This window comes from Ovis aries, chromosome 4 (genome assembly GCF_016772045.2).
Source record: "Ovis aries strain OAR_USU_Benz2616 breed Rambouillet chromosome 4, ARS-UI_Ramb_v3.0, whole genome shotgun sequence".
Classification (NCBI taxonomy): domain Eukaryota; kingdom Metazoa; phylum Chordata; class Mammalia; order Artiodactyla; family Bovidae; genus Ovis; species Ovis aries.
Genome location: NC_056057.1, coordinates 53,358,086 through 53,381,855, shown reverse-complemented (window position 1 = coordinate 53,381,855; position 23,770 = coordinate 53,358,086). Strand labels below are relative to the sequence as shown.

At 41.3% G+C, this 23,770-nt stretch overlaps 2 protein-coding genes across 3 annotated transcripts in view; one reads left to right on the top strand and one right to left on the bottom strand.

Annotated features, from left to right (window-relative positions):
• TFEC (transcription factor EC) overlaps positions 1-23,770 on the bottom strand; it is a 789,619-nt gene that overhangs the window by 620,072 nt on the left and 145,777 nt on the right. The gene's annotated exons all lie outside the window — the stretch shown is intronic.
• CAV1 (caveolin 1) overlaps positions 5,808-23,770 on the top strand; it is a gene marked incomplete at its 3' end in the record, with an annotated part of 34,914 nt that continues 16,951 nt past the window's right edge. The window contains 2 exon segments of the mRNA NM_001009477.1: positions 5,808-5,837; positions 7,268-7,432. Of these exon segments, the coding sequence (NP_001009477.1) occupies positions 5,808-5,837; positions 7,268-7,432 (195 nt within the window).

The window sequence follows — 23,770 nt, the reverse complement described above, 5'->3', positions numbered from 1 at the left end:
ATATAAATTATATTTATCACATTGTACATCAGATTTCTATTACTCTTATCTTATAACTAGGGATTTATACCTCCTGACTACTCACATCTAAATCCCAAGGGAAGGAGGAAAGCTAGTGAATGATGACACTTTTGATACATTTGTTCTTTTCTGGATGCCCACGGAGCCTTCCCCTACTCCACTACCCACCATACCTAGGAAAAGATTATTACAACAGAAAAGTGGAGATGAAGAGAGAAGGTTTCTCTTGATTCCAAGAGCCTTGGTCTTGGGGGAATTTAGGGCATGAAAAAGAACTGTTGAATGATATATGAGCAAGACTTCCTGGTCAAGGGAAAATAAGTTAGGAAAATAAGCAAAGTAATTTTTGACACATGTGCATCTCTAGCATTGACCCAGATGAGGGAGGGTCTAAAAGCAGAGGTACGTGTGCCACCTGCTTGAGTAGGGCCCTCTGAGTACTTCCTTCCCAGTAGTTCCCCTGCACAGTGGCAGGGCATTTATTCTGTTCTCCACATTCACCATATGAGGCTCCATGATGCTGTATTAGGCCTGCCCACTCAGATTTATCAGACTTGCACAGAGCCCCAAGAAAAGGAAAGAAATATCAAAAAGTGTCTTTAGCCCTAAGGGTCATATTGAATGAGCATGAAGGACATTATAGCAGCATCCCCAACAAACCAGTGACTGAGGACTGACAAAATGATGTACCATCAGCAGATCCAAGATGTAAAACTAAGGAAGAGACTCTCCTCCACACACCCACCCTGAGAGTCCTTGGCAATAATGCCCTGGAATTTATATGCAATACAAGCTTAACAAAATGGAAGAAACTAGGAACTGATTGAGATGAAGTTTCTGCCACCTGAAGGAATGGGGGTTTGTAAAAGAAATTAAGTTCAGTTATTTAAAAAAGAAAAAGTTTTATCTCACAAAGGACTTCAATAATCTATGTTTTCTACTTTTAAAAATCTGAATCAAACCAGACAAAACAAAATTATTTCATCAAGCTGATGGTAGGTATTCATTATACTATTTGGTAGATCTTAGATGGTTGAACTATTTTACAAAAGAAATATTGCAAAAGAAAATATATTTATTCCAATCCTGAATCTATGGACTGAAATTTGCCTCCTGAACCCTAGCATCTGTTATGATTTAGGCAATATCCTCAGTGCTTTTAAGTGCATCACCTCATTGAATGTTCATGGCACCCCTCTTGGGTAGATGCCAATTATATTTTTCATTTTACAAATAAAGAAAGGAAAGCTAATTTAAAGAAACAGTATAAAAAGAATATTTTCTTGGCCATCTTGATCAGATTTTTAAGATGTAGAAATAGTTGTCTTTTTTTTTTTTTTTAAGAAAATAAATAGAAAAAAATCATTTAAGAGAGTCAAAATGAAAAGACTCAAACAGGAAGATTCCAGTGAGGCCTTCAAACCAGCACAGGAACAGGAAGGGATTGGGTAATGAAGCAAAAACTTCTCTAGAAAGTGATTTTTTTCCATGTTTAAAATGAAAGGTATAGAAGAAGTTACAGCAGGTAAGGGAAGAAGGCCTCAATGGGCTCTGGTGTATGAGGGTGAACAGGGAACGGTATGAGAGGTAGTGGTGGTGAAAACAGGGTAAATACTCAATGGAAATACAGGCTGTAAAAATACTGGCATTTATGTACTTGGGTATAAATAGCCACTGCTCTAAAATGTACTCCCTCCCCTCTTGTCCTTCTCCCAAGGGCCCCAACTCCTAGTGAGCCAGCAGCTAGCCAGCAGGACACTAAGCCGCAGCTCCAGAGCTGGGACCAGGCCTGGAATGACTCCTTGGTGGCTCTGCATACTGGTTATTAAATTGTTTTTATATCATACCTAGTGATAATCCTTATTATAATCCAAGCTATATTATTTTTGAATTCATCAACAAAGGCACATTTGGACAGTCTCAACTTTCTGTGTGTTAAGAAATCTTAGAAAGATGACTGCATTTTCAAACCTTCTTATCACTATAAGTGGTCAAACTTTAGACTCCTAATCCTGGAGTAGGAATCGGATGAAGCCAGCTGAGAATATGAAGAGGACCCAGGCAGGTAAGGATGGGAAGAGGAAGCTGAGCTAAGGGGTTTAGGAGGCCAAGAGAAGGAGGTGAGAGAACATAAAAGGCAATGAACTTCACAGTCTTGCCATGAGCAGGCCCTCACTGCACTACTTAAGAATCCCATACCCCATAAGCTGTTAACAGGTACCATAGTTATTTACCAACTTTAAAATGTTTCATTGCCCCACAAAACTCCTTAAGATCATTTTCTTGTCTTTAAACTTCAGTTTTTCCATTTCAAAAATGGCTGGTTTGATGATCTATCCTTTAGCTCTCTATACAGTAACATTGAATGCATGAGCTGACCTTTAAGACAGCTTCTTATTAAAAAAAAAAGGTGGGAGGGGGCAAATGAGTCTCCATTTACCCATTTTTTTTCCCTAGTCAATGATTTAGAGAAGTTATTAACCTGCTTCTAAGCCTGAAGTTATCTGTGTGGGTATCAAAGAAAAAATATTTTTTAAACATGATTATTCATTTCAATCTTGTACTCTGCTAACAATGTCATACTTCATCTTTTCTTTATATCTCATAAAGTTGGATGCAGCCTAGTATCTAAGTCAGCTATTATAACCAGAATATGATCTGTTTCTCTTTGGTGTCAGCTTCTTGTTGGGGCAGGTTATTGAAGAATTTGTGGTTTTTCCTCTCATTAGGAATTCATTTTGGCCTTGACAACATTTCACTGATCATTGTGATTTTATGTGCTATGCTGACTTTGGGGTGGAATCCCCAGGAAGGCTGCTTTCCCTTCTTTAAATTCTAGTTAAGCATTCACTCAGGCCTCCCCACAAAGTCCATTCCTTGCTGGAATGCAGGACATGCTGTCTCCCTGTTCCTGTTGACTTTTTTTCACGGTCAAGATTACTCATCGCAGCTGAAGACTGGGTAACAATAGATGGGAAACAGCTTCCACATTTTTCCATAGAACAAAACTCAACTGCTTTGCAGCCAACATTTATGAAGGAGTGTTTTAGAGAAGCCAGTTCTGACCCTGCTGCAGAGAAGAAGCCAATTCTGACTCCATTTTGGAAACTGTTTGACTTGCTTTTCATTGCTTTTGTTATTATAATCATACATAATGGCTTGCTTCAAAGGACGCTGCCCCTCTGCCTGAAACTAAAGTGCCTTTGTTAAATTCAGATAATCTGACCCTGCCCGCCTGTGAATAGAAGAGATTAACACACCCCTTCCAAAGGCTGGCCATTCCCTGGAGTTGTTTTGCAAGACTGAAGACCCGTGAACTTTACTTCCCCACTGGCTCTCTCTCTTTTCTGCCTTTTGATTTTAGTTCCTCTTTACTTCTTTCTCTCTGACTCTGTAAAAGAACCTGGCTTCCATACCCCGGCAAGATGGTTATTTTGAGGCACTAGCCTGCCATCTTCTCTGTTAGTCGGCTCCTTGAATAAAGTCCCTTCCTTGTCTTAACCCCTAGTTTCTCAGATTTATTGGCCTATTGTGTAGGGAGCAGAATGAACTTGGAATTGGTAACAGGAAGAATTAGAGGAATGGTAATCTTTCAGCAATTATTAGAGGTAGACTAGGCACTACACAGGGTTTCCTGGGTAGCTCAGCTGGTAAAGAATCCACCTGCAATGCAGGTGACCTCTGTTCAATTCCTGGGTCAGGAAGTTCCCCTGGAGAAGGGATAGGCCACCTACTCCAGTATTCTTGTGCTTCCCTGGTGGCTCAGATGGATATGAGAGACCTAGGTTCCATCCCTGGGTTGGGAAGATCCCCTGGAGGAGGGCATGGCAAACCACTCCAATATTCTTGCCTGGAGAATCCCATGGACAGAGGAGCCTGGTGGGCTATAGCCTATGGGGTTGCAAAGAGTTGGACACAACTGAGTGGCTAAACACACAGGCACTACACGACACTCTGATCCTGACACAGACACACCCCCTCCCCTTTGCTAGACTATCTTGTTTGTTAACATGTTCTTGCGCGGAGAATCCCAGGGACAGGGGAGCCTGGCGGGCTGCCGTCTATGGGGTCACACAGAGTCGGACACAACTGAAGTGACTTAGCAGCAGCAGCAGCAATCTGTTTAAAGCATTTAAAACCAAAATTAAAAACCCAACTTTGGGAAGATCTTTAGTATTGTAATAATGACTAGTCAGCATAATTAGTCATGCCAACATCTGTGACACTTCTCCTCCCGTATAGTTGAAATTTATCTTTTCTTAAATCATATTGCCTTTCTGCCATCAACAATAACAAAAGCCTGTGCTTTTTCATTCCCTTTATGTGTTTATGTTTTCTCTCCACCTCCATAATCAACTCTAGGAGTTCCATCCTCTATTTCTCCTTCTCCTCCTTCTGTACTCATATTCCCTTTTCTAGACTGCCATGTATCCTGTGCCATTTCTGGTATAGTCCTAACTTTTTCAAGTCATAATCTGACTTTTGACAGCATGTGGAACATAATGTAAAATTTCCTTTTCATTTTTGGAGAGTGAATTTCCTAACAATAATAAGTGAACTTGTCTTAAAGTAAAATGACTGATTATTGCTCAATTCATCTTGTGCTGATTTATAATAAGGTAGAGAAGCTCCCGATTTAGGAAGTTTCTTAGATAAGATATTTTAACTCCTAAAAACTTTTTTAAATTTTTAATCAATTACTAAAAAAAAGAAAAAAAAACAAGCCTCCTTTAACTCACAGTCAAGTACTTTAAAAAATGTCTGGAAAACTTGAAACTCCAATTAAATATTTGTACAACTGTAAATATTTTATGTATTTTGTAAACATGGCATAACCTGTTGGCACAGATTTCCTTTGTTCCAGAAAATAAAATTGTAGAAAAGTTAAACATTTTTATTTCTTATTTCAAAGCATTTGGGAGACGTTTCAGAAGTAGTTGCTGCTGCTGCTGCTGCTGCTAAGTCGCTTCAGTCGTGTCCGACTCTGTGCGACCCCATAGACTGCAGCCCACCAGGCTTCCCCGTCCCTGGGATTCTCCAGGCAAGAACACAGTGGCGATTGGTAAACGTTAAATTCTGCAGGCCTGTTTTTCCAAGTTTCCATTCGCACAGACTAAATGTAAACCAGTGTCACCAACAGCACACCACACACGCACCCACACGGATTCCTTCCTTGTGTTTAGGTATGAAATACACCTAAAGATTCTGGGTCACTTTTCATCCCTTCCTGATAGTTGTATCTTAGGCAGCGATGGAACTTGGGCGACGGGAAGAAACGGCTTAAAACAAGGCAGAATTCTTTCTGAAGCTCGGTTGCCCATACTGGGCATCTCCGTACACGGTCTTCGTCTCCCTCCTCCCGTCCCCACCCCTGCTGGGATGATGCACTGCGAAAACATTAGCTCTCCCCAGTACGCCTCTCAGTGGCTTATAGCTGAGAAAATGTTGCCCCAGGTTTAAAATATCTGCCCAAGGAGCCCAGCGCGAGTGAAACGCTTTCTCGTTGCTCCTGACTCCCTGCGGGCTCTCCCCGCCCTCTGCTGCCCTAACCTTGGGGATGTGCCTAGACCCGGCTCAGCGCACATCCCGGCCAACCGCGAGCAGAACAAACCCTTGGCGGAGAGCCAGGAGGCTCCCTCCCAGCCACCTCCCCCCCTCCCCATCCCGCCGCTCAGCGCCTTTTTTTTTTTTTTCCTCCCATACAATACAAGATCTTCCTTCCTCAGTTCCCTTAAATCACAGCCCAGGGAAATCTACCCAGAGCCTTCAACCAGCCAAGAGCCAGAATGTCGGGGGGCAAATACGTAGACTCAGAGGTACGCCTGGGTGGGTGCGCTCCGGAACGCGGCGCGCAAGGAGAGCTGCTTCTGCTATCTCCCACTCTAAATATTCTGACTGCTTTGCTTGCCCCAGCCCTCTCTCGACGTTGGAGCACTCCTGGACTCTGGCATTGCTGAGGAATGGGCTTGGGCGGGAGGTGAAGAGGAGGCAGGAATGCTTCATGTTTTCCTATTAGGAAGGGGACCAAGGGAGCCTAGGGGCCTAGGTCTCGGAAAGAGGGGGTCGTCGGGGTCCTGAAATTGGGTTGGTCGGACTGAGGGCACGTTTCTGAATGGCTTAGGGGTTCTGCCTTATTGAGAGACCCCCATGGTCCGGCCCCTGTCTGCTGGAAAAGTGGAGAGCTAGAGTGCAGGGTGGGAACTCATTCACTTGCAGTCTTGGGGACAGTCCCCACGACTCCCCACCAGGCGCCTCAACCAGCTGGCCGGGGAGGCGGCGCGCGTCATGTTTGCACTTTCCAAAGCTCTTGGGCCGCCTCTAAAACTCTTCCTGCATCTCGGCGCCTGGCAGGGGTGCTTGAATAAAGCACCCTCCTCCTAACTACCATCCCCCCACCCCCCACCTTCCTACCACCTCCCGGAGCTCAGGCTCTGCCTGGGTGTGGAAACCTAGTTTTCCCAAACGCAGCCGCCGCGGTTCAGCAACCGGCCAGGGGTCTGGGAGTGACCTAAGGGTGGGTCTGAGGAGTTGTGCAGGTGGAATATCTTTCTAGACAGTATAGGGGTCTGACACTTGGCTCGATCCAAAGGTAGGGGATGCTGGCTTGTGTGCATCGGGGGGTGGGGGGTGTACGGGGAACTGTTCAGGGACAGAAACGGCAGAGGGAGGGTGGAGGACGCGGGCAGGTGCAAAGGATACTTGGCCAGAAAGGAACGAAAATGGGAACACTGCGTGGATCCGGGGTGGGGGTTCATCGTGGATCTTAAGGATGAAGTTAGGAATTGTGGAGAGAAGGGAAATAGGGACCAGGGACTGGAGCAGGTGAAGAGCTGGGGAGAGGGTGGCCTGGCGGAGAGAGGGGCTGGATAAAAGTCGGAAGTCGGATCCCCTCCCCTCTGGGAGTCTCCGCGGGATTCAGCCTGTTGGGAGTGAGTCGGGCTGGGACCCGGCGGACCGCGCTGCGGGGTTTGCCCTGACCCCTGGCGGTGGCGGGCGAGGGAGGCAGGAGCTCCCAGCCTGGTACCGAGGGGTGTGGTGTCCTCTCCCCGATCCTCTTAAAAAGCTTGCGGCGCCAAGGAGTTTACTGTGCGCGGAGCCACCGCTTCGAAATCGGTTAGTTCGATTTTGAGCCTCGAGGTTTGCCTCGCTGCCAAGGCTAACTTTTCTGATTGCGGATTTTTCTTTTTGAAATCTCCTTCCCACCGCCGGTGCCACCCTCTCCCTCCGGGCCGTCCGCCCTCTGCAGGGACATCTCTACACTGTTCCCATCCGGGAACAGGGCAACATCTACAAGCCCAACAACAAGGCCATGGCAGAGGAGATGAACGAGAAGCAAGTGTACGACGCGCACACCAAGGAGATAGACCTGGTCAACCGCGACCCCAAGCATCTCAACGACGACGTGGTCAAGGTAAGGTGAGGTGGCCAGCAAGGAAGGGATGTGCCCCGAGGAGACGCTGACAGGGCCGGGACAGCTCTGTCTGGCTAGTAGCCTGTGTTTCTTTCCCTGTCTTTGCCACACACTCACCATTTTCTGGGGCTTGATGTGCGGAACCGCGGTCGTCAGAAATGTCACATCTCCCCAGCCTGCTCCTGCCAGTTAGTTCAGCTGGAATTTAGCTAACTTGAGTTTTGTAGGAGTTCATATAACTGCACCCTTCTCCTGGCATATGAACCTCCAGATCTCAGTGACAGTCAGCCCCGCACCCCTTGAGAGCGGGAGGTATTTGCTCTGCAGGTCATCCTCTCTCCAACTTCAGGTTGAAAGTCTAAGTGAAGCGTGGTGCTCCACTGCGTATAGAATTAATAAGCAGTGAGATGGTTTTGTAAGGCATTATGCCAAAGGTAGCAACCAGAGTACTAACCGGGCAGGTTCCCCCAGTTAAAATTAAGATAACCTGAAATAATTTTCTTAAAAATATGGATGGAAATGCTCCTGACTAAAGATGAAATATGTGTGTGTGCATATATATGCAGAATAGAATCGAATATTTAATATTTATAAGAAGGGTATTAGAAAAAACATGGTGTTTGTTGTACACAGCTAAACATATTTACACAACCAAAAATAATATGTGCCTATAGATTTCTCCTATAGACCTCTAGTTAGTTGTGGAGTGTTGCTTCTCGAGCTTATGGGACATTCAGGTTGGAGTTCCTTTTTATATTTCCAGGATGTGCTTGGTGAGATTAAAAACAGATTAATTGAATGGGTATTGGCTAAATTTAGTTCTGACTGGGTGGTCAGTTTTTAATTATCATTGTGTTATTCAACTTTGACCCTTTTAGTAAATTTTATCAGAGGAATTTGTTGCTTGAATCTGTCTTGATTGGGAAATCATAGTCCTGAGCCATCCTTGGCAGGGTGTTTTCTCTTAGGAAAAGGGAAGGTCAAGGGAATTCCTAGCCCTTGACCAGATTAAAGTGTGAAGACCCTTGAGGCAGCCAATGGGGTGGATGAGCAGTTTCCACCTACCCAGCATCCTATCCAGGATGGGAGGAGCCATAGTTCAGAGACTGTTCACATTTATGAATAATATATTTCAAAAAGGGGAACAATTTAATCTGTAACTGGAAGGAAAATGGAACAGTCAGAATTGAGTCTCTTGGCTTGCTGGTGGAGGAAAAAGGAAAATTGGAGCTTTAGCAGACTTTTCTACTAGCCAGATTATGGAATACTTAAAAGCAGCAGCAACAACAAAAGTAGCTTATAAACTGGAAATTAGAATTGCTAAAAACTATTTATTAAAAACATTACCTTAAAGGACCAAAGGGCGTTTTTGCTTGTTTCCCTTCTCACGTAGCTTTGAACAAGAAGGAAAAGTGTCAGGAAAAGAGGCAGATTTCAGAAAGGCCTAGCTTCATCTCAGCCTCCCTGTTGTTCCCCTGCAGTGGAGAGGGATTCCTGGAGCAAGAGAACCTCCCAGTATGAGTCAGAGAGGCCAGTAGTGTGGATGTGGGTCTCTACACATAGCATGACTAAGTTGAGAAAGAAAGGCCCCACTGGGAAAAGAGACTGCAACACAGATGGAAAAAAGGCATAACAGGCTTAGTGGAAATAGCAGTTTACAAAATAGCATTTCAAAGAGCAAGTGTGGGGATCTTCATATTAAAGAAATTAACAGGAGGAGACAGAGCAAGCTTCTGATGGCTTAGAGAAAGCAAATCCCACCCACTTGCTCATAGAACTCTGAGCAAAACAAGACAATCAGACAGAAAAATCAACCTTGAGAAGAATTTCGAAGGCCTCTTGCTTAAAGAGGCCTTTCGAGAATGCCTTGCAAAGAAAGACCCAAAGAGTACCATCTGCCAGTAGGGCTGGGAAAGGAAGCCTATGCCCAGTGGAGAAGCCTATCTTATATTTTTTTTCGAGTCCAATCATAAATGTAAGGATAGAAACAGTGACCATCCTCTCTGTGTTACCATGACAGTAAATAATAAATCTCTGCAAATTTTACTTTTGACAATATATATTTCTTAAAATAATAAAGGCACTCAAAGCTTCACTCTTAATGCCTAGTAACTTAAAATTTCATAAAGAAATGGTGGTCAAATGAATGTACTGTTAGAGCTACCCAGTTAGGTAACAAAAAGTATATTCTAAAAGCAAGCAGCTCTGCAAAAGCTGCCAATTCTGTCCAATATAGTCACTAGCCACTTGTGGCTATTTCGATTTAAATTACAAGTAATTACATTAAATGCAATTTAAAATACAGTTCTTCAGTCACACCAGCTACATCTGGGGTTCTCAACACTTAAGGTTAGTAGCTACCATATCGGCTAGCACAGATATAGAATATCTCCACCTTCATGGAAATTACAATTGGACAGCACCACACTTTTCTTCTCTTTATATTAAAAATGTCCCCATACCAAAGTTAGAAACTTATAGATGGAGAAGAAATGAAACATAGATATAAGTGTAAGGAGCAGCCCAGTGTGTCTCCACAGTATCTTTTAGTCTCATAAAGCAGCTATTTAGGTGGAGAAGAAAACTCAAAAGCTAGAGGTGCCATGAATTTATATTCATGAAGGTGGAGTATTATTACCTATTCCACTGGTGATAATGACATAAGTTAGACTACAATTTAGTCCCAATAAAACTGGTTTCTTCTTTCACTAAAGGTTTGTTGTAAGATGTCTGTATAGGCATTTATCCAAAAAAAGTCAGTAATAGATTATTTAAAAAATTTCCTCTAATTAAAATGGTCATACCTCCAGTCCCTCCATTCTCCATCTGCGATTTCTGTCTTCTTCATTCATATGTTTACTGTGTACTATTTTGATTTTCTAATAAAGAAAATGGCTTCAGATTTATTCCTCTGGTATCACAATAGCCATTGATCAATTTATTAAATTCCTAACATTTGCTAGAATAGACACTGTGCTACGTTCTACAAGGGTAACTCCTAAAATAAGCCCTAGCAATCACAAAGATTAGAGTTAATGAAGATGAGATGCATATAGATTAAAAATACACACACACACACACACATATACACTATCACAACAGTAAGTCACTGTCAAATGTTAACTAATTGGTCCTTTTTTTTTTTTTTTACTTTGACTGCCAGGAAACATATAACTAGATTTTAAGTTTCATTAATCCGTGTTACTTATTCTCTCACATATGGTTTTGAATTTTCACTTTTTTAACTGGCATGTTGTTTTATGTGCCCTCTATTGTAATGCTTCTCATCATCATTTTGGAAAGAGACCAAATATATACTATAATAAGAGCTTCCCAGGTGGTTCAGTGGTAAAGAACTTGCCTGTCAATGCAGGAGACATAGAGATTTGGGTTCAATTCCTGGGTTGGGACGATCCCCTGGAGGAGGGTGTGGCAACCCACTCCAATCTGCTTGCCTGGAAAATCCCCTGGACAGAGGAGCCTGGCAGGCTATAGTCCATGGGGTCGCAAAGAGTCGGACACAACTGAAGCAACTTAGCATGCACTCAGATACTATAATAAATTAAAAGAAAATAGTATTGAGCATTGCATAAAAAAAAAAGTTTATTTAAAAGTGAATCATATCAATTATCTTGATCTTAGTAATAATTCTGCAATATGGATGTATATCAAGTCATCATGTTATATACTTTAAATGTTATATTTGTCCATTATTCCTCAGTAAAGTTTTTTTTTAAGTTTTTAAAAAAGTGAATGAAACTGATATTGTCAGGGAGACCCTACTTGGATAGGGCAATAAGGTGAGAGAAGAAGGATATATTATAGAAAGTTTAATGGAGAAGGGCATGAAGGAGATACAATCTGAGTTGGGTAATAATGGACAGATGGAGTTCAAATAGGTGAGAAAATTATAGGAGAACATTCTTAATGAAAAAGCATGGAGATGGGAATGTCCCACACAGGACATAAGGTTTAGTAGCTAAACTAGGAGGTATAGTAGCCCATTTTTGACTGACATTAGAGTTCATGTGGCATAGTCACGGATCATAAAGATGAAAACACTGAGTGTGGCCAGATGATAGAGCCCTAAGTCCAGTATTCCCAATAAGTTTGAACTGTATTATGTCAGCAGTGGGGAGCCAAGAAAACTTCAAGCTTGGGATGACATGATGAAGGTGGGGCTTTTTGGAAGATGACTGGTGGAGGTACAAGATGTAGGTAGCCAGTCTGGATGAGGAGCAGTTATGATGTAACTGCATCAGGGTCCAGATATGAAATGAGAACAGGATGTGGTAACATTGGAATAAAACCACATAAGCACAAAAGGACAGAATTTTAGAAATAGAAGAGAATGTAATGGTTATCAAATTAACCTCCTATTCCTTTTTTTTTAACATTAAGAGAAATTTAAGGGTTAAGAAAGGTTAAATTTTTATATACATGTTCACGTGGTTACCGTACAAAAACAGATATTTTCAAATATCATAAGGGATAAATAGATAAGATTATGTGATTATTGTCATTAAAGGAGAATTCTGAGCCTAGCTCTGAGAAAAATCAAGACATCTTAGAGGAGATATTTTTGAAAATAAAAATAATGCATTTATAACTTTCTTTTCTAAAAATTTAATGTAATATTATTAAATATACACAGATACAAAGTTTTCTTTAGCAATCAAGGAAAAAACATGCAAATGGTAATCAGACCAGTTTCGGTTTCAAAATCACAGCCTCAAGCCACCATGATCCCTTTCAACTATAAAGCATTCTAGAGCCATTAGTGATTAATATCAACATAACCGATTTTAAATTTCATGTTTGCTTACTATACTTATAATCAGAGCACAAGATTTAAAAGATCAGATTGACCCAAGGCACTCAGCACCATATTAAGTCTCTTCTGTTGGAACTGGTATTGGTTTTGTTTATTTGTTTGTTTAGGAGATAGGCGCACAAGATGGTTATTACTACTCTGCCACATGTAAGATTACGCATGGCATTCAGAATCCCCAGTTTGTAAAAGAGCACTGCTGTGGTCGTGTTTGGTGGGAAATTATTCTCACATCGCTGAACAAATAATGATATTAAAATGGGAGACATTATTCATTCTTAACCATCTGAAATATTTTCAAGATTAGTCAACAATGATATACATTTTAAATGCTTATTAAAAGAAAGTGTTATTTTTTTTTCTTTCTCTACCTCATAATTTGTCAAAAATTATTGAAGCATTAGCTCAACTTTGGTTCAAACTGAATAAACTTTCATATCATTTATTAAAATTTAAGACAAAATACACCAGATATTAAAAAGTTCATGATGTGGTGTTTTTCCAGTTAATAGCAGTGTTGGCTACATTTTAAACTGTCTTGAAGTAAGAACAGCTGCAACAGTAAGCAGCATCTGGAAAGTTCAGTAATTTGTAAAACCACCTGCTCATGCATCCTGCCCACTCAGGTTCATAAAATAGCACTTTCATATTCCACATGAAACTGCTTTTTAGTTTGCCCCACTTTTAAGCATAAGCTATCATTCTCTATGATGAAATGTTCAGAGTGAGCTGGTCCCAAGATGAAGAGGTCTGTGTGCCCTGAACTATGGTGTCCTGATTCTCCTGGCCAAATTTGCAGTGGGAAAAGGGTAGGGCCGCTCTTTTCATATGAAGATGATTTAAACCAAGAAATACACTCTCTTCTTCCACTTTTTGGACCCTATATATATATATTAATTTAAATTACTATACTAAGGCCCTAGAGAAAAAGATTTGCATACTATACTTCTGTTAAAAGAAGTTTTTATTTTTTTAAAAAAGACTTCATCAAAAGCTTAATCATCAACCTCTAGAAATATGCTTAACCATAGGTGCTCAGAGGCACCTTGACAGTACAAAGAGTATTGTGTCAGGAAAATACATTTTTTGAGACTTTGATAACCTTATTTTTTGAAACTTGAAAGTAATGATTCTTAAATATATTAGACACAAAATTCTGTTTCTTTAAAAATCAAGAAAAGACATGCACACAATAATCAGGTCAGTTTTGGTTTTAACCTAAGGACCAAATGCTTTTGTGGTCTCTATCAACTGGAAAGTGTCTATCCCGTTAGTGTGGGACTGAACACCAAGGAAGAGGGAAAGTTATGTCAGGACAACAGGTTTCTCAGCCTCAGCAGTACTCAAGAGTGGAACTTAGAAACAAAGAGCAAACTTGTTTGACTAATGAAAGCCAGTTAACCCCAGCCCTAAAAATACTTTAGCAAAGCTGTTTTATGTATCTGTGCTTCAGTTTCTCTAACTATAAAGAAAAGAATGAGAGTCATTCTCATATAACAGCATTCCTCCCTCAAACCCATTTATCTTTCAGTAAATGACTATTATATACCTACTATTATGCGCTGCACATTGCAGTTGGAACAAAGGCAGACAGGAGCACGGCCCACAGAGGTTTTGACTATCTCCTTTGCCTCTCTTCACACAGTTTCCTTTGAAAACCTTTGCTGAAATTCCTTTACCAAATTCCACTCTCTGTTAGATATGCAGATGATACCACCCTTATGGCAGAAAGTGAAGAGGAACTAAAAAGCCTCTTGATGAAAGTGAAAGAGGAGAGCGAAAAAGTTGGCTTAAAGCTCAACATTCAGAAAACGAAGATCATGGCATCTGGTCCCATCACTTCATGGGAAATAAATGGGGAAACAGTGGAAACAGTGTCAGACTTTATTTTTCTGGCCTCCAAAAATCACTGCAGATGGTGATTGCAGCCATGAAATTAAAAGATGCGTGTTCCTTGGAAGGAAAGTTATGACCAACCCAGATAGCATATTGACAAGCAGAGACATTACTTTGCCACCAAAGGTCCATCTACTCAGGCTATGGTTTTTCCAGTGGTCATGTATGGATGTGAGAGTTGGACTGTGAAGAAAGCTGAGCACTGAAGAATTGATGCTTTTGAACTGTGGTGTTGGAGAAGACTCTTGAGAGTCCCTTGGACTGCAAGGAGATCCAACCAGTCCATTCTAAAGGAGATCAGCCCTGGGTGTTCATTGGAAGGACTGATGTTAAAGCTGAAATTCCAATACTTTGGCCACCTCATGTGAAGAGTTGACTCATTGGAAAAGACTCTGATGCTGGGAGGGATTGGGGAGGGGAGGAGAAGAAGGGGATGACAGAGGTTGAGATGGCTGAATGGCATCACCAACTCGATGGACATGAGTTTGCGTGAACTCCGGGAGTTGGTGATGGATAGGGAGGCCTGGCATGCTGCGATTCATGGAGTCGCAAAGAGTTGGACACAACTGAGCGACTGAACTGAACTGAACTATCTGTTAAAATCTTAAAACCTTCAGGACTGTCTTTTTAAAATGCCTCATCAATAATGCTTCAAATTATTCCTGAGCCAGTAAATAGACTAGCAGAAAATAAGGAGCATATATTTTTTAAAACAATTTGACCTTGCTTTGGTCCTATAAAAATTGTAACTAACTTATTATAGAAAATATTTCAGTTCTCTAATATTGTCTAATTAGTGCTGAACCTTTAATCTTTCTATTGAAAATTTAAAATTTTCAACCTTTTAAAAACTTCATTGCCTCTTTGCAAACCCAAGAGGGCTTTCATATTCACCTGGGCATCAGAGTCATCACAGGAGTTTTTAAAAATACAGATATCTGGACCCACTACAGAGTTACTAAATTAAGAGTATATAGGAATGAGGCCTAAACTAGGGGCTCTTGGCTCCCTAGATTATGAAGTCAAGTTTAGAAATGATTGTATCCAAGGTCAGCTTAAAGATATACACCTGGATGTTACTATCCTAGGAGAACAGTCACACTGTTCTAGTGTGACTAGATGTGTGTAGTCTAGATGTTCTCCCTGCCAGAATACTTGAAGGTTGCGTGCATGCAAGCTAAGTAGCTCAGTTGTGTCTGACTCTGTGACCCCTGCTAGGCTCCTCTGTCCATTGGGTTCTCCAGGCAAGAATAATGGAGTGGGTTGCCATGCCCTCCTCCAGGGGATCTTCCCAACCCAGGGATTGATTCTCAGCCCCTGTGTCTCTTATGTCTCCTGCACTGGCAGGTGAGTTCTTTACCTCTAATGCCACCTGGAAGCCCCACTTGAAGGTTCAGTTCAGTTCAGTCGCTCAGTCATGTCCGACTCTTTGCGACCCCATGAATCACAGCACACCAGGCCTCCCTGTCCATCACCAATTCCCGGAGTTCACTCAAACTCACGTCCATCGAGTCAGTGATGCCATCCAGCCATCTCATCCTCTGTCGTCCCCTTTTCCTCCTGTCCCCAATCCCTCCCAGCATCAGAGTCTTTTCCAATGAGTCAGCTCTTCGCATGAGGTGGCCAAAGTACTGGAGTTTCAGCTTTAGCATCATTCCTTCCAAAGAACAGCCAGGGCTGATCTCCTTTAGAATGGACTGGTTGCAGTCCAAGGGATTCTCAGGAGTCTTCTCCAACACCACAGTTTAAAGCATCCCAGGGAGTTTTGAAACACCATAGACAGTTCCCAAATCAGCCTTGCTCAATGGCCCTTCATCCCGTGAGGCCACTTGGGCTTACAACCAGCTGCAGGCTTAGAGCCTCAGGATGACCTAGGGTTGGGGTCATATGTTCTAGGTTGTCCCACGCCCCTGAGTAACTATTAACAGTACCCTTTTCACACTCAGAAGTGTCCCAGTTTGGAAGAAAAAGTATATGCTCATGAATGAATTGGCAATGACCTGTAACTGATTCTTATACCTGGAATTCACCAGAAGTCCCTGTTCACATTATTTGTTTTAGCAAATGGGCAAAATTTCCACGTTTAGGAATGTCATGCTTTTCGTTCCTCTCCAGTCTCCAGCGTCACCTTTCTCGTATCCTTCACTGGGCCATCAAGCTGCACTCTAACTTGGAGGACATGCTCTTAAGTACCAATCTACTCGACCCTCAGACCTTAGGTTTCTTTCCCTGCAACACAGGGTTAATGAAACCAACATCCTTCCATCACATATTTTGTCAGCTACTCAATCAAAGAGTAGAAGCAGCAGCAGCAGCAATCAAAGATTAAAATGTTTAAAATAGTTTTGATTTTTTTCATTCAGTCCAGGAAACATAAAATGGCGTGCTTTCATATGAGCCATTGTTTAGTGTGGGGGAAGTGCTTTTAATTTTGTCCTAAAGGAAATCTGCATGATCCATGTACTGTGCAACTACCAAGGGAATTTAATTGGTAGAACAGATTTACACCTGCACATAATACATATTTCCTGCCTCTCCTATGTTGATGTTTTAGATATAAAATACATTTTGTTTTCTTTATTGAGCCTTGAGAAGACGTCTCTTGTCAGTCATTATTTCATAGCAGGGGAAGTACATGTTCCTAAACAACCGAGCTTCCCCTTAGTCATTGTTAGCTATTTAGGTAATGAAGAGCAAGTCATTTTTAATTTTTATGACTTAAGTGTTGATAGTATATATATGTGCTTAATATATTATAGCAATTTAAAAGTGAAATTTTTAAAAGTGCGTTCAGTATATAAACCTTTCTTGAGCCCAGCAAGGGCATTATAATACAAATAGACATTGATATATTCTATGTAAAAAGATAAACTACATCCAGAGACTACACTAGGTCATCTCACTGATGCAGGCATCAAACACAATTTCTCATTTATAGTGAAGAACTAAAAAAAATGCTGACTTCTGAAAGCAATTAGTGAGAAACTAGGAAATTGGGAGGGAAATAAATAAAGATAAAGAAAGGACAACAAGGCCCCTTCTCCCTGCCCTGCCACTCACTCTCTGCTGGACTAGGTTTTAGGTATGCCAACTCCAGGACCAGCCACATCTATTGCTTTGCATAGTGCTGGCATATCTAATGACATGATCAGGTCCAGGCACTGACTATTAATTCTCAGCCCTGCCCCCAAGGGGTTTAGAGGTTATCAGGAAAGTACACGCGCAAACAAATAGTGTGGTCACCGTAACTTGGGGATGGCCTATAGCTGAGCACAAAGCAGGGAGTTCGCAACAGTCTCTAAAGCTGAACACCAGGCACACGTGGCAGGAAATGGGCGCCACCAGAGGGGGCAGCAGGAGCAAAGGTATGGAGGCCTGAGGGCACCTAGCATGTTTTGGGCACCAGTGGCAGGTCAGTGTAGCCAGAGCAAGGGATCCAAGCAGGAGCCAGATCAGCAAGGCCTTCTGTGCCCAGGCAGAGCATTTGTCTCTTTGCAGTCCACAGCAACCCACACAGGTGTTTTTAGGCCAGGAAGTGACCTGATGAGATAAGACCTCTGTTAATAGAAAGGGCTCTGTTAATAGAAAGGGAAAGGGGTGCCAGATGTACAGGTGGTAGTGAAATAGGCATGGAGCGCTTTCTCCAGTACTTTCTAAAAGCTAGCTTGTTGGCAAAGATTATTTTACTTACTCTTCCAATGGCCCTTTGAGGAAGTAGTATTATTTTCAGTTATATTCACCTGGTAGATAAGCAAATTCAGGTCTAACCATTTGCTCAGGATTTTATGTAGGATATGGTACACTCAGAATTTGAACCCAGACCTCAGGACCAGGGTTCTCAATCACTGTGCTCCAGTGCCTCTCTGTAATAGATCACAATCTAAGCAGACAATGGTGTCTCCATAGCGAGGAAAGACATGACCGTGTTCTCATAGCAGCTGAGCAGCATTTGGCAGGGGAGTGCCAGACATGGTCTGTTTGTGTAGTGACAGGCCTACAGTTCTAAGGCCAAACTTTAGATCCTGGTAGGTGAGTTGGAGGATGAGGAGAAAGGACCAACGTAAAGACCAAGATAAAACCTCACATTACAAGAAAATATGCAAAGTAGGTGAGCAAGCTCCCAACAAGGCAGCAAAGGTCAAATCCCAAAGACAGATGTGGGGTACAAAATAGGGATGTGTCCCAGTGATTAGAAGTGGAATACACATTTGGGATGAGACAAGCTGCAACACTAGCTTGTGTTGAATTACCTGAACCTTTAAAGCACCCTGACTGCCCAAGTTGGCCATAGCTCCTGGGCTGTAACTGATCCTGCCTGGATGTGCAGGGAGGGGTAGGTATGAGTAAGTGAAGCAGGTCCTGACATGCACTTTGCATTTAACAGCTTCATTTAAGGTTCTCAGTTTGTCTGCTCAGATATTCATGCCATTACAGAAATACATTGTAAAAATAGGAAACAGTTGAGAAAACCCCTAGTTTTATGCTGGTGGGAGAAATGCCTATTTAATCCTGGAAGAAGTTTCTCTGAGATTTCCTCCCTGTAATTACGTAATTGTTCTCAAAAACAAATACCAGAAGTAAGGAACAGACTTAATAGTGCATTTTACAAGGCACCATTAATCTCTCAGAAAAACAATTAAAATGTTCTGTCAATCATAGCTCACTGTTTACCTTTTCTATATTATTAGCAATAATATATAGCTGGAAATGGGCATACCAAGACGTATTCAGGAAATGGAACTGCATTCATTGGATTTCATTGCCGGTTATTTTGGAAGGTCAACAGATCCCTATTTCTCACTTGTTCTTAGTGTCAGGTTTATTACTCATATGTAGGGAGAAATTGTCTAAAACAGTTAACAACCACCAGTTCACCAAAATATTTTGGGTAAACCTTTCTCTTATTCTAGCTATAAAGGTAGGAATGAGAGTCATTCTCAGATAAAGTGCTCCCCAGAAAGCCCATTCAGCAAATATTTAGGAAGCACTTACTCTGCACCATGCGTGGAGCCTGCCATGCATCCTACTACACCAGAATCTGCCTGATAGAACCACAGCCACCTGCTAACCCTCACTTCAGATGTCTGGGCCTCTGTCAGCCCTCCCTGATGGCCCTCATCAGAACTGATCGTCTCTTCTCTTGGCTCCCGCCACACTGTGGTTTTGTGTGTATTTTAGCATGTATCACCGCCCTCTAAGCATTCTGCTTCCCTATCCTCATGGCTCTCTCTCCGCTCCTCTTCCCACATCATGTGTGAGTCCTTCAGAACAGAATAGTGGCCCCCTGTGGTCTCAGGACTGTGGCTGCCTGGTGCTTACCCAGGGCCCCCACTGAGTCTGCTATCAGAAAACAGATGCTGAACTGAATCTGCTGAAAAGAATCTGAAATGTCTTTTTTAATTGAATGTTTTAAGTGAGTGAAAAGACAGTAGGATTATGTCACTGTCTTCCTTTGTTCCTTTTCTCTGTGGTGGCCACATTTAAAGCCTTACAAGGAAAAACATTTCCAAATAATTAAGAAATAAATCTAAAAACATTCACTCTATCTCAGGTAAAGAGAAAACTCGTTCTAACATGTATATATATTTATTATTAAAAATTCTTTTTAATCCTGTTTGAAGAGGACACAAATATGCCTCTCCTGAGCCTTCCTATAAGCAGCTAAGACACCTGGACAATCTCCCAGGGCCTGCAGGATAAGGCAAATCTCCTAAGTAGATGGCAAACAGGGCAGGCATTCCCAGAATGCCAAGAGATACCACTGCTGCCGCTTGGTACTTGTCTCCTACAGCCAGAAGTATGAAGGCTGAGAGTTGGGTCTTAGGCTACGTGAGAACTCCCCTGCCAAGAAAGAGGTAGGAGGACTTCCTATCAGGCTCTCCATATACCTTTGGACAATTGCAGGGGTCAACATCAGAGGAATGACTAGGTCAGGAGAGAGCCCTGAAGAAAAATCCAAAACCTGATGAAAAAAACAAAGCCTAAAGAAGGCAACAGCTTTGAAAATCCCAAGCCTCGTCTTCCTGCTCTTTCATTTTATTACTTATATATATTAATTATACAGAGCTCTGAGATTTTACTAGCTGGGAGGTGATGGCTGTTAATCTACCATTTCAACAGCATAGAAGTTTCTTTGTACCTCATAGGTGGTCTCTCAGAGATTTCAGATCTCTTCTCAGGAGCAAAACAGAACAAAACAAAACAAACAAAAATAAGCAAAACACTTGAATATTTCTAGGAGTCAGACAATATTTGTTTCATTATTGATATCTGGGCCAAGTGAATGTTAGCTCCTTTTCCAGACACACTTCTTTCTCTCATCTCTTGTGATACAAAGTGGATTTACTATAATAAGGATAAGAGTAAGACATGTCAGTGGTAGTCGCTCAGTTGTGTCCAACTCTTTGCAACCCCATAGATTGTAGCCCACCAGGCTCCTCTGTCCATGGAATTCTCCAGGCAAGAACACTGGAGTGGGTAGCCATTCCCTTCTCCAGGGGATCTTCCCAACCCAAGGAACAAACCTGTTTGCCCACATTATAGGCAGATTCTTTGCCATCTGAGCCATCAGGGAAGCACCAAGACATGTCAATTTGATTCCAAATAGTTTCCCTATCAAGAAAGTATAGGAAATCAGGATAATTTAATATAAATTAAATAATAATATAAACCATTATTCAGTTAAGCATAGGTAGAACTAGAAAGCTGCCATTAAAAAAGGATGCTGATGTGTAATGTGGATTTTAGATGTGACTGGTATCTAATACACAACCAGGAACACAGTTTTAGCACATTTACCATTTTATCAATGAGTGGTATGAGCAAGTTAAGAGGACTCTCAACTTACAAATGATACTACTTATAGCAACCTTGTTAACATCTATGATAAAAATAATATCAAAGTGATTTTTGGCAAGTTACAAATATTCTAAACAAATAAGATTAAAAACCAATACAAAGTGAGATAATGTTAAAAGACTAGGAACAAGAAAATACCAGGAGAGGGTTTCTCTTGGTATTTCTGTGGGAGCTTGTGATGTGGAAAATCAAGATGCTTGGTGAACACAATGGATATGGAAACCCTTTGTAATAATTCCCTAGCCGCTAAGGGACCAAGATCTCCTGGGTGAAAATCACTATTGTAAACATACCCTTGAATGAATCCATCAAGTCCCATACCCCTTGGGCAATAGGGGACCCAAACTAAGTCTTATCAATTGTTCCCGAACATTAAACATCTCAATAATTTAATGATATTTTAAAGGGAATATAATAAATAGACTCAAAAGGAGAATGCAATCCAAAAAAAAAAAAAAGGTCATAGACAAGATTCTCTACTTTATTTGCTATGAATCAGACTTACTAAATATGGTTTCTGTTTTGAGCTTATGAGGGAGGTGGAGATGCTAGAAAGTTCCTATAGAAGAGCAAAAGGAAAGAGACAGGGATGAAGAGAAACACCCAGGTAGGGCTGGGGAGGGACTGTCCTATCTGGCAATTTGTTAGAAGAGCTGAAAGGGAACATAAAATGTCAGCTGCTTTTAGTTATTGCTAGGATCTTATGGGACTTACAAGGGAATTATTGCTCAGATGCAATCACCACTCAGGACAAGGAAAAAGGAGGAAAGAGTTAGTTAAAAAAAAAAAAAAGTTATATTACGTGGGAGAAGAAATTCCAAGTAATGAGTGGTTAATCCCAGGAATGTGTCACAAGAGGTCATTTTGTAACAGTTGTGTGTTAAATTCCTAATTTGTCTATGTAGCTTCTCAAATCCTTCTATCTCTACAATTACAATTTGGTGTGTAAGAATACTGACACAGAGTCTCATAACTAAGCATAGGCATATGTATGAACACTTTCCTCTATTCCTGCAGGATACCTGGTTTGTTTGGGGGCAAAGAGGAGTTGATGTGGCATTGTGTTAACAGTGGTTGAGAATGCAAGTGGTAAACATCTGAAAGTAGAACACTGAAAAATGCATGCATTGTATGTTCCAAAAGGTCAGTATGAAACATTATCTTTATGGCAAGCCTGCCCATCCACTCCCTCCTACACATTGCATATTCACACAATTTTGTAGCTTGTATAAACCTCTATTGTGATTTAAACTCATGAGACAGTGTGGCTTCTGCAGAGGGTGGCTGTTTTGTGACTTTAGACTAGTGGTTCTTTATACTAGTTGCAAATCATCTGGGGAACATTTGAAAATACTGTTGTGCATGCCCCATCCCTAGAAATTCTGATTGAATTGGTCTAGGATGGGGCCTAGGCCTATGTATTATTAATTTTATTTTTTGGAAAGCTCCCCAGGTGATGCTAATGTACAGCTGGAATTGAGTCTGGTTTCAACTCAGAATTTCTATATAATAAAACCATGCATCATGACAAACTGTAAGCACTACAGTGGGAAAATTATTACTTCTCTAGGTCTTCATCCGGCAGAGTCCTTAGAATTTTTATTGGAATATGATGTTTGTCACTCAAATTCCTATTTAAAAAATGCTTTCTGGAACTCTGCTCTAGCAGCTATATAAGATAGACTTTGTATGTAGGATAAATCTCCTGTTACTTACATAATTCAGTCCTGATGTTTTTCCCTTTCCTTTGCTCATTCTTTCTATTCTTCCCAAGAGGAAGGTCAGCTGGTTAAGAGTATCAGAACATCATCCTTGTTATCCCTTTTTTAACTTGGGTTCATGGTTCAGGCATATACTAGGAATGGAGCTGACAACATGCACTGGTTTCTCTCCTAATGGTGTAGAGGCCACAGGAAGTTTCACTGGACCTAGGGATGGCAGTGTCCTACATTTCTCCAGACCTGGCACAGAGAAGAGACCCCAAGTCACTGAGAAGTACTTTACTGATGCCAATCATTCCTCAGAACAGATGGGGAAACTGAGTCTCAGAGGAAACCTGAATTGCAGCCCTCTCTTGGACACTGACCTCAAGTATTACTTTGGGCCTTGGAAAAGTCACTTGGATCCTTTGGATAGCAGTTTTCATCATCTACAGCAATCAAGAAGTTGAACTGGAAGATTGCTAAGTCACTTTTTATTTCTAAAATTCTGTGATTCCAGTTAACCAGTATTTATAAAAGTGTGGAACATTATAAAAGCACATAAAAGTCCAGAACACTATAAAAGCACATAAAAGTCTATCCAGAGAGAAGGGTGGAGGACCCCTCATCAATACTATTTTTATTACCTTCTTCCTAGATTTTACCAGGTGTCATTTTCACTTTTAATATTAAGGCTGTGGGGCTTAGTTAATCATTTTTTAAATACTGAGCTATCAACAGATGGCAGGCTGAATACAAATATACCACAAACAAACATTTGGTCCTGAAGAAAATCAAGAACTGGAGTTCATTTCCCCTTCTCATTTGGGTTCAATACTCTGTGGTCTTTCTTTTTATTGCCCATGCCTCCAAATTGGCTGTTTGTGTTCCAAGATAGATCAGTTCCAAAGTTGGTTACAAACTTTCCGTACTTTTTATTTTTTTTAACCAGCCAATTCCTCTTGGTTCACATAACAGAAGAGTGCATCATCACTTGCAACTTTAGTTAAAGCAATGGTGTTAATAAGGTCTAGCTAAATAGAAAATGCTCAG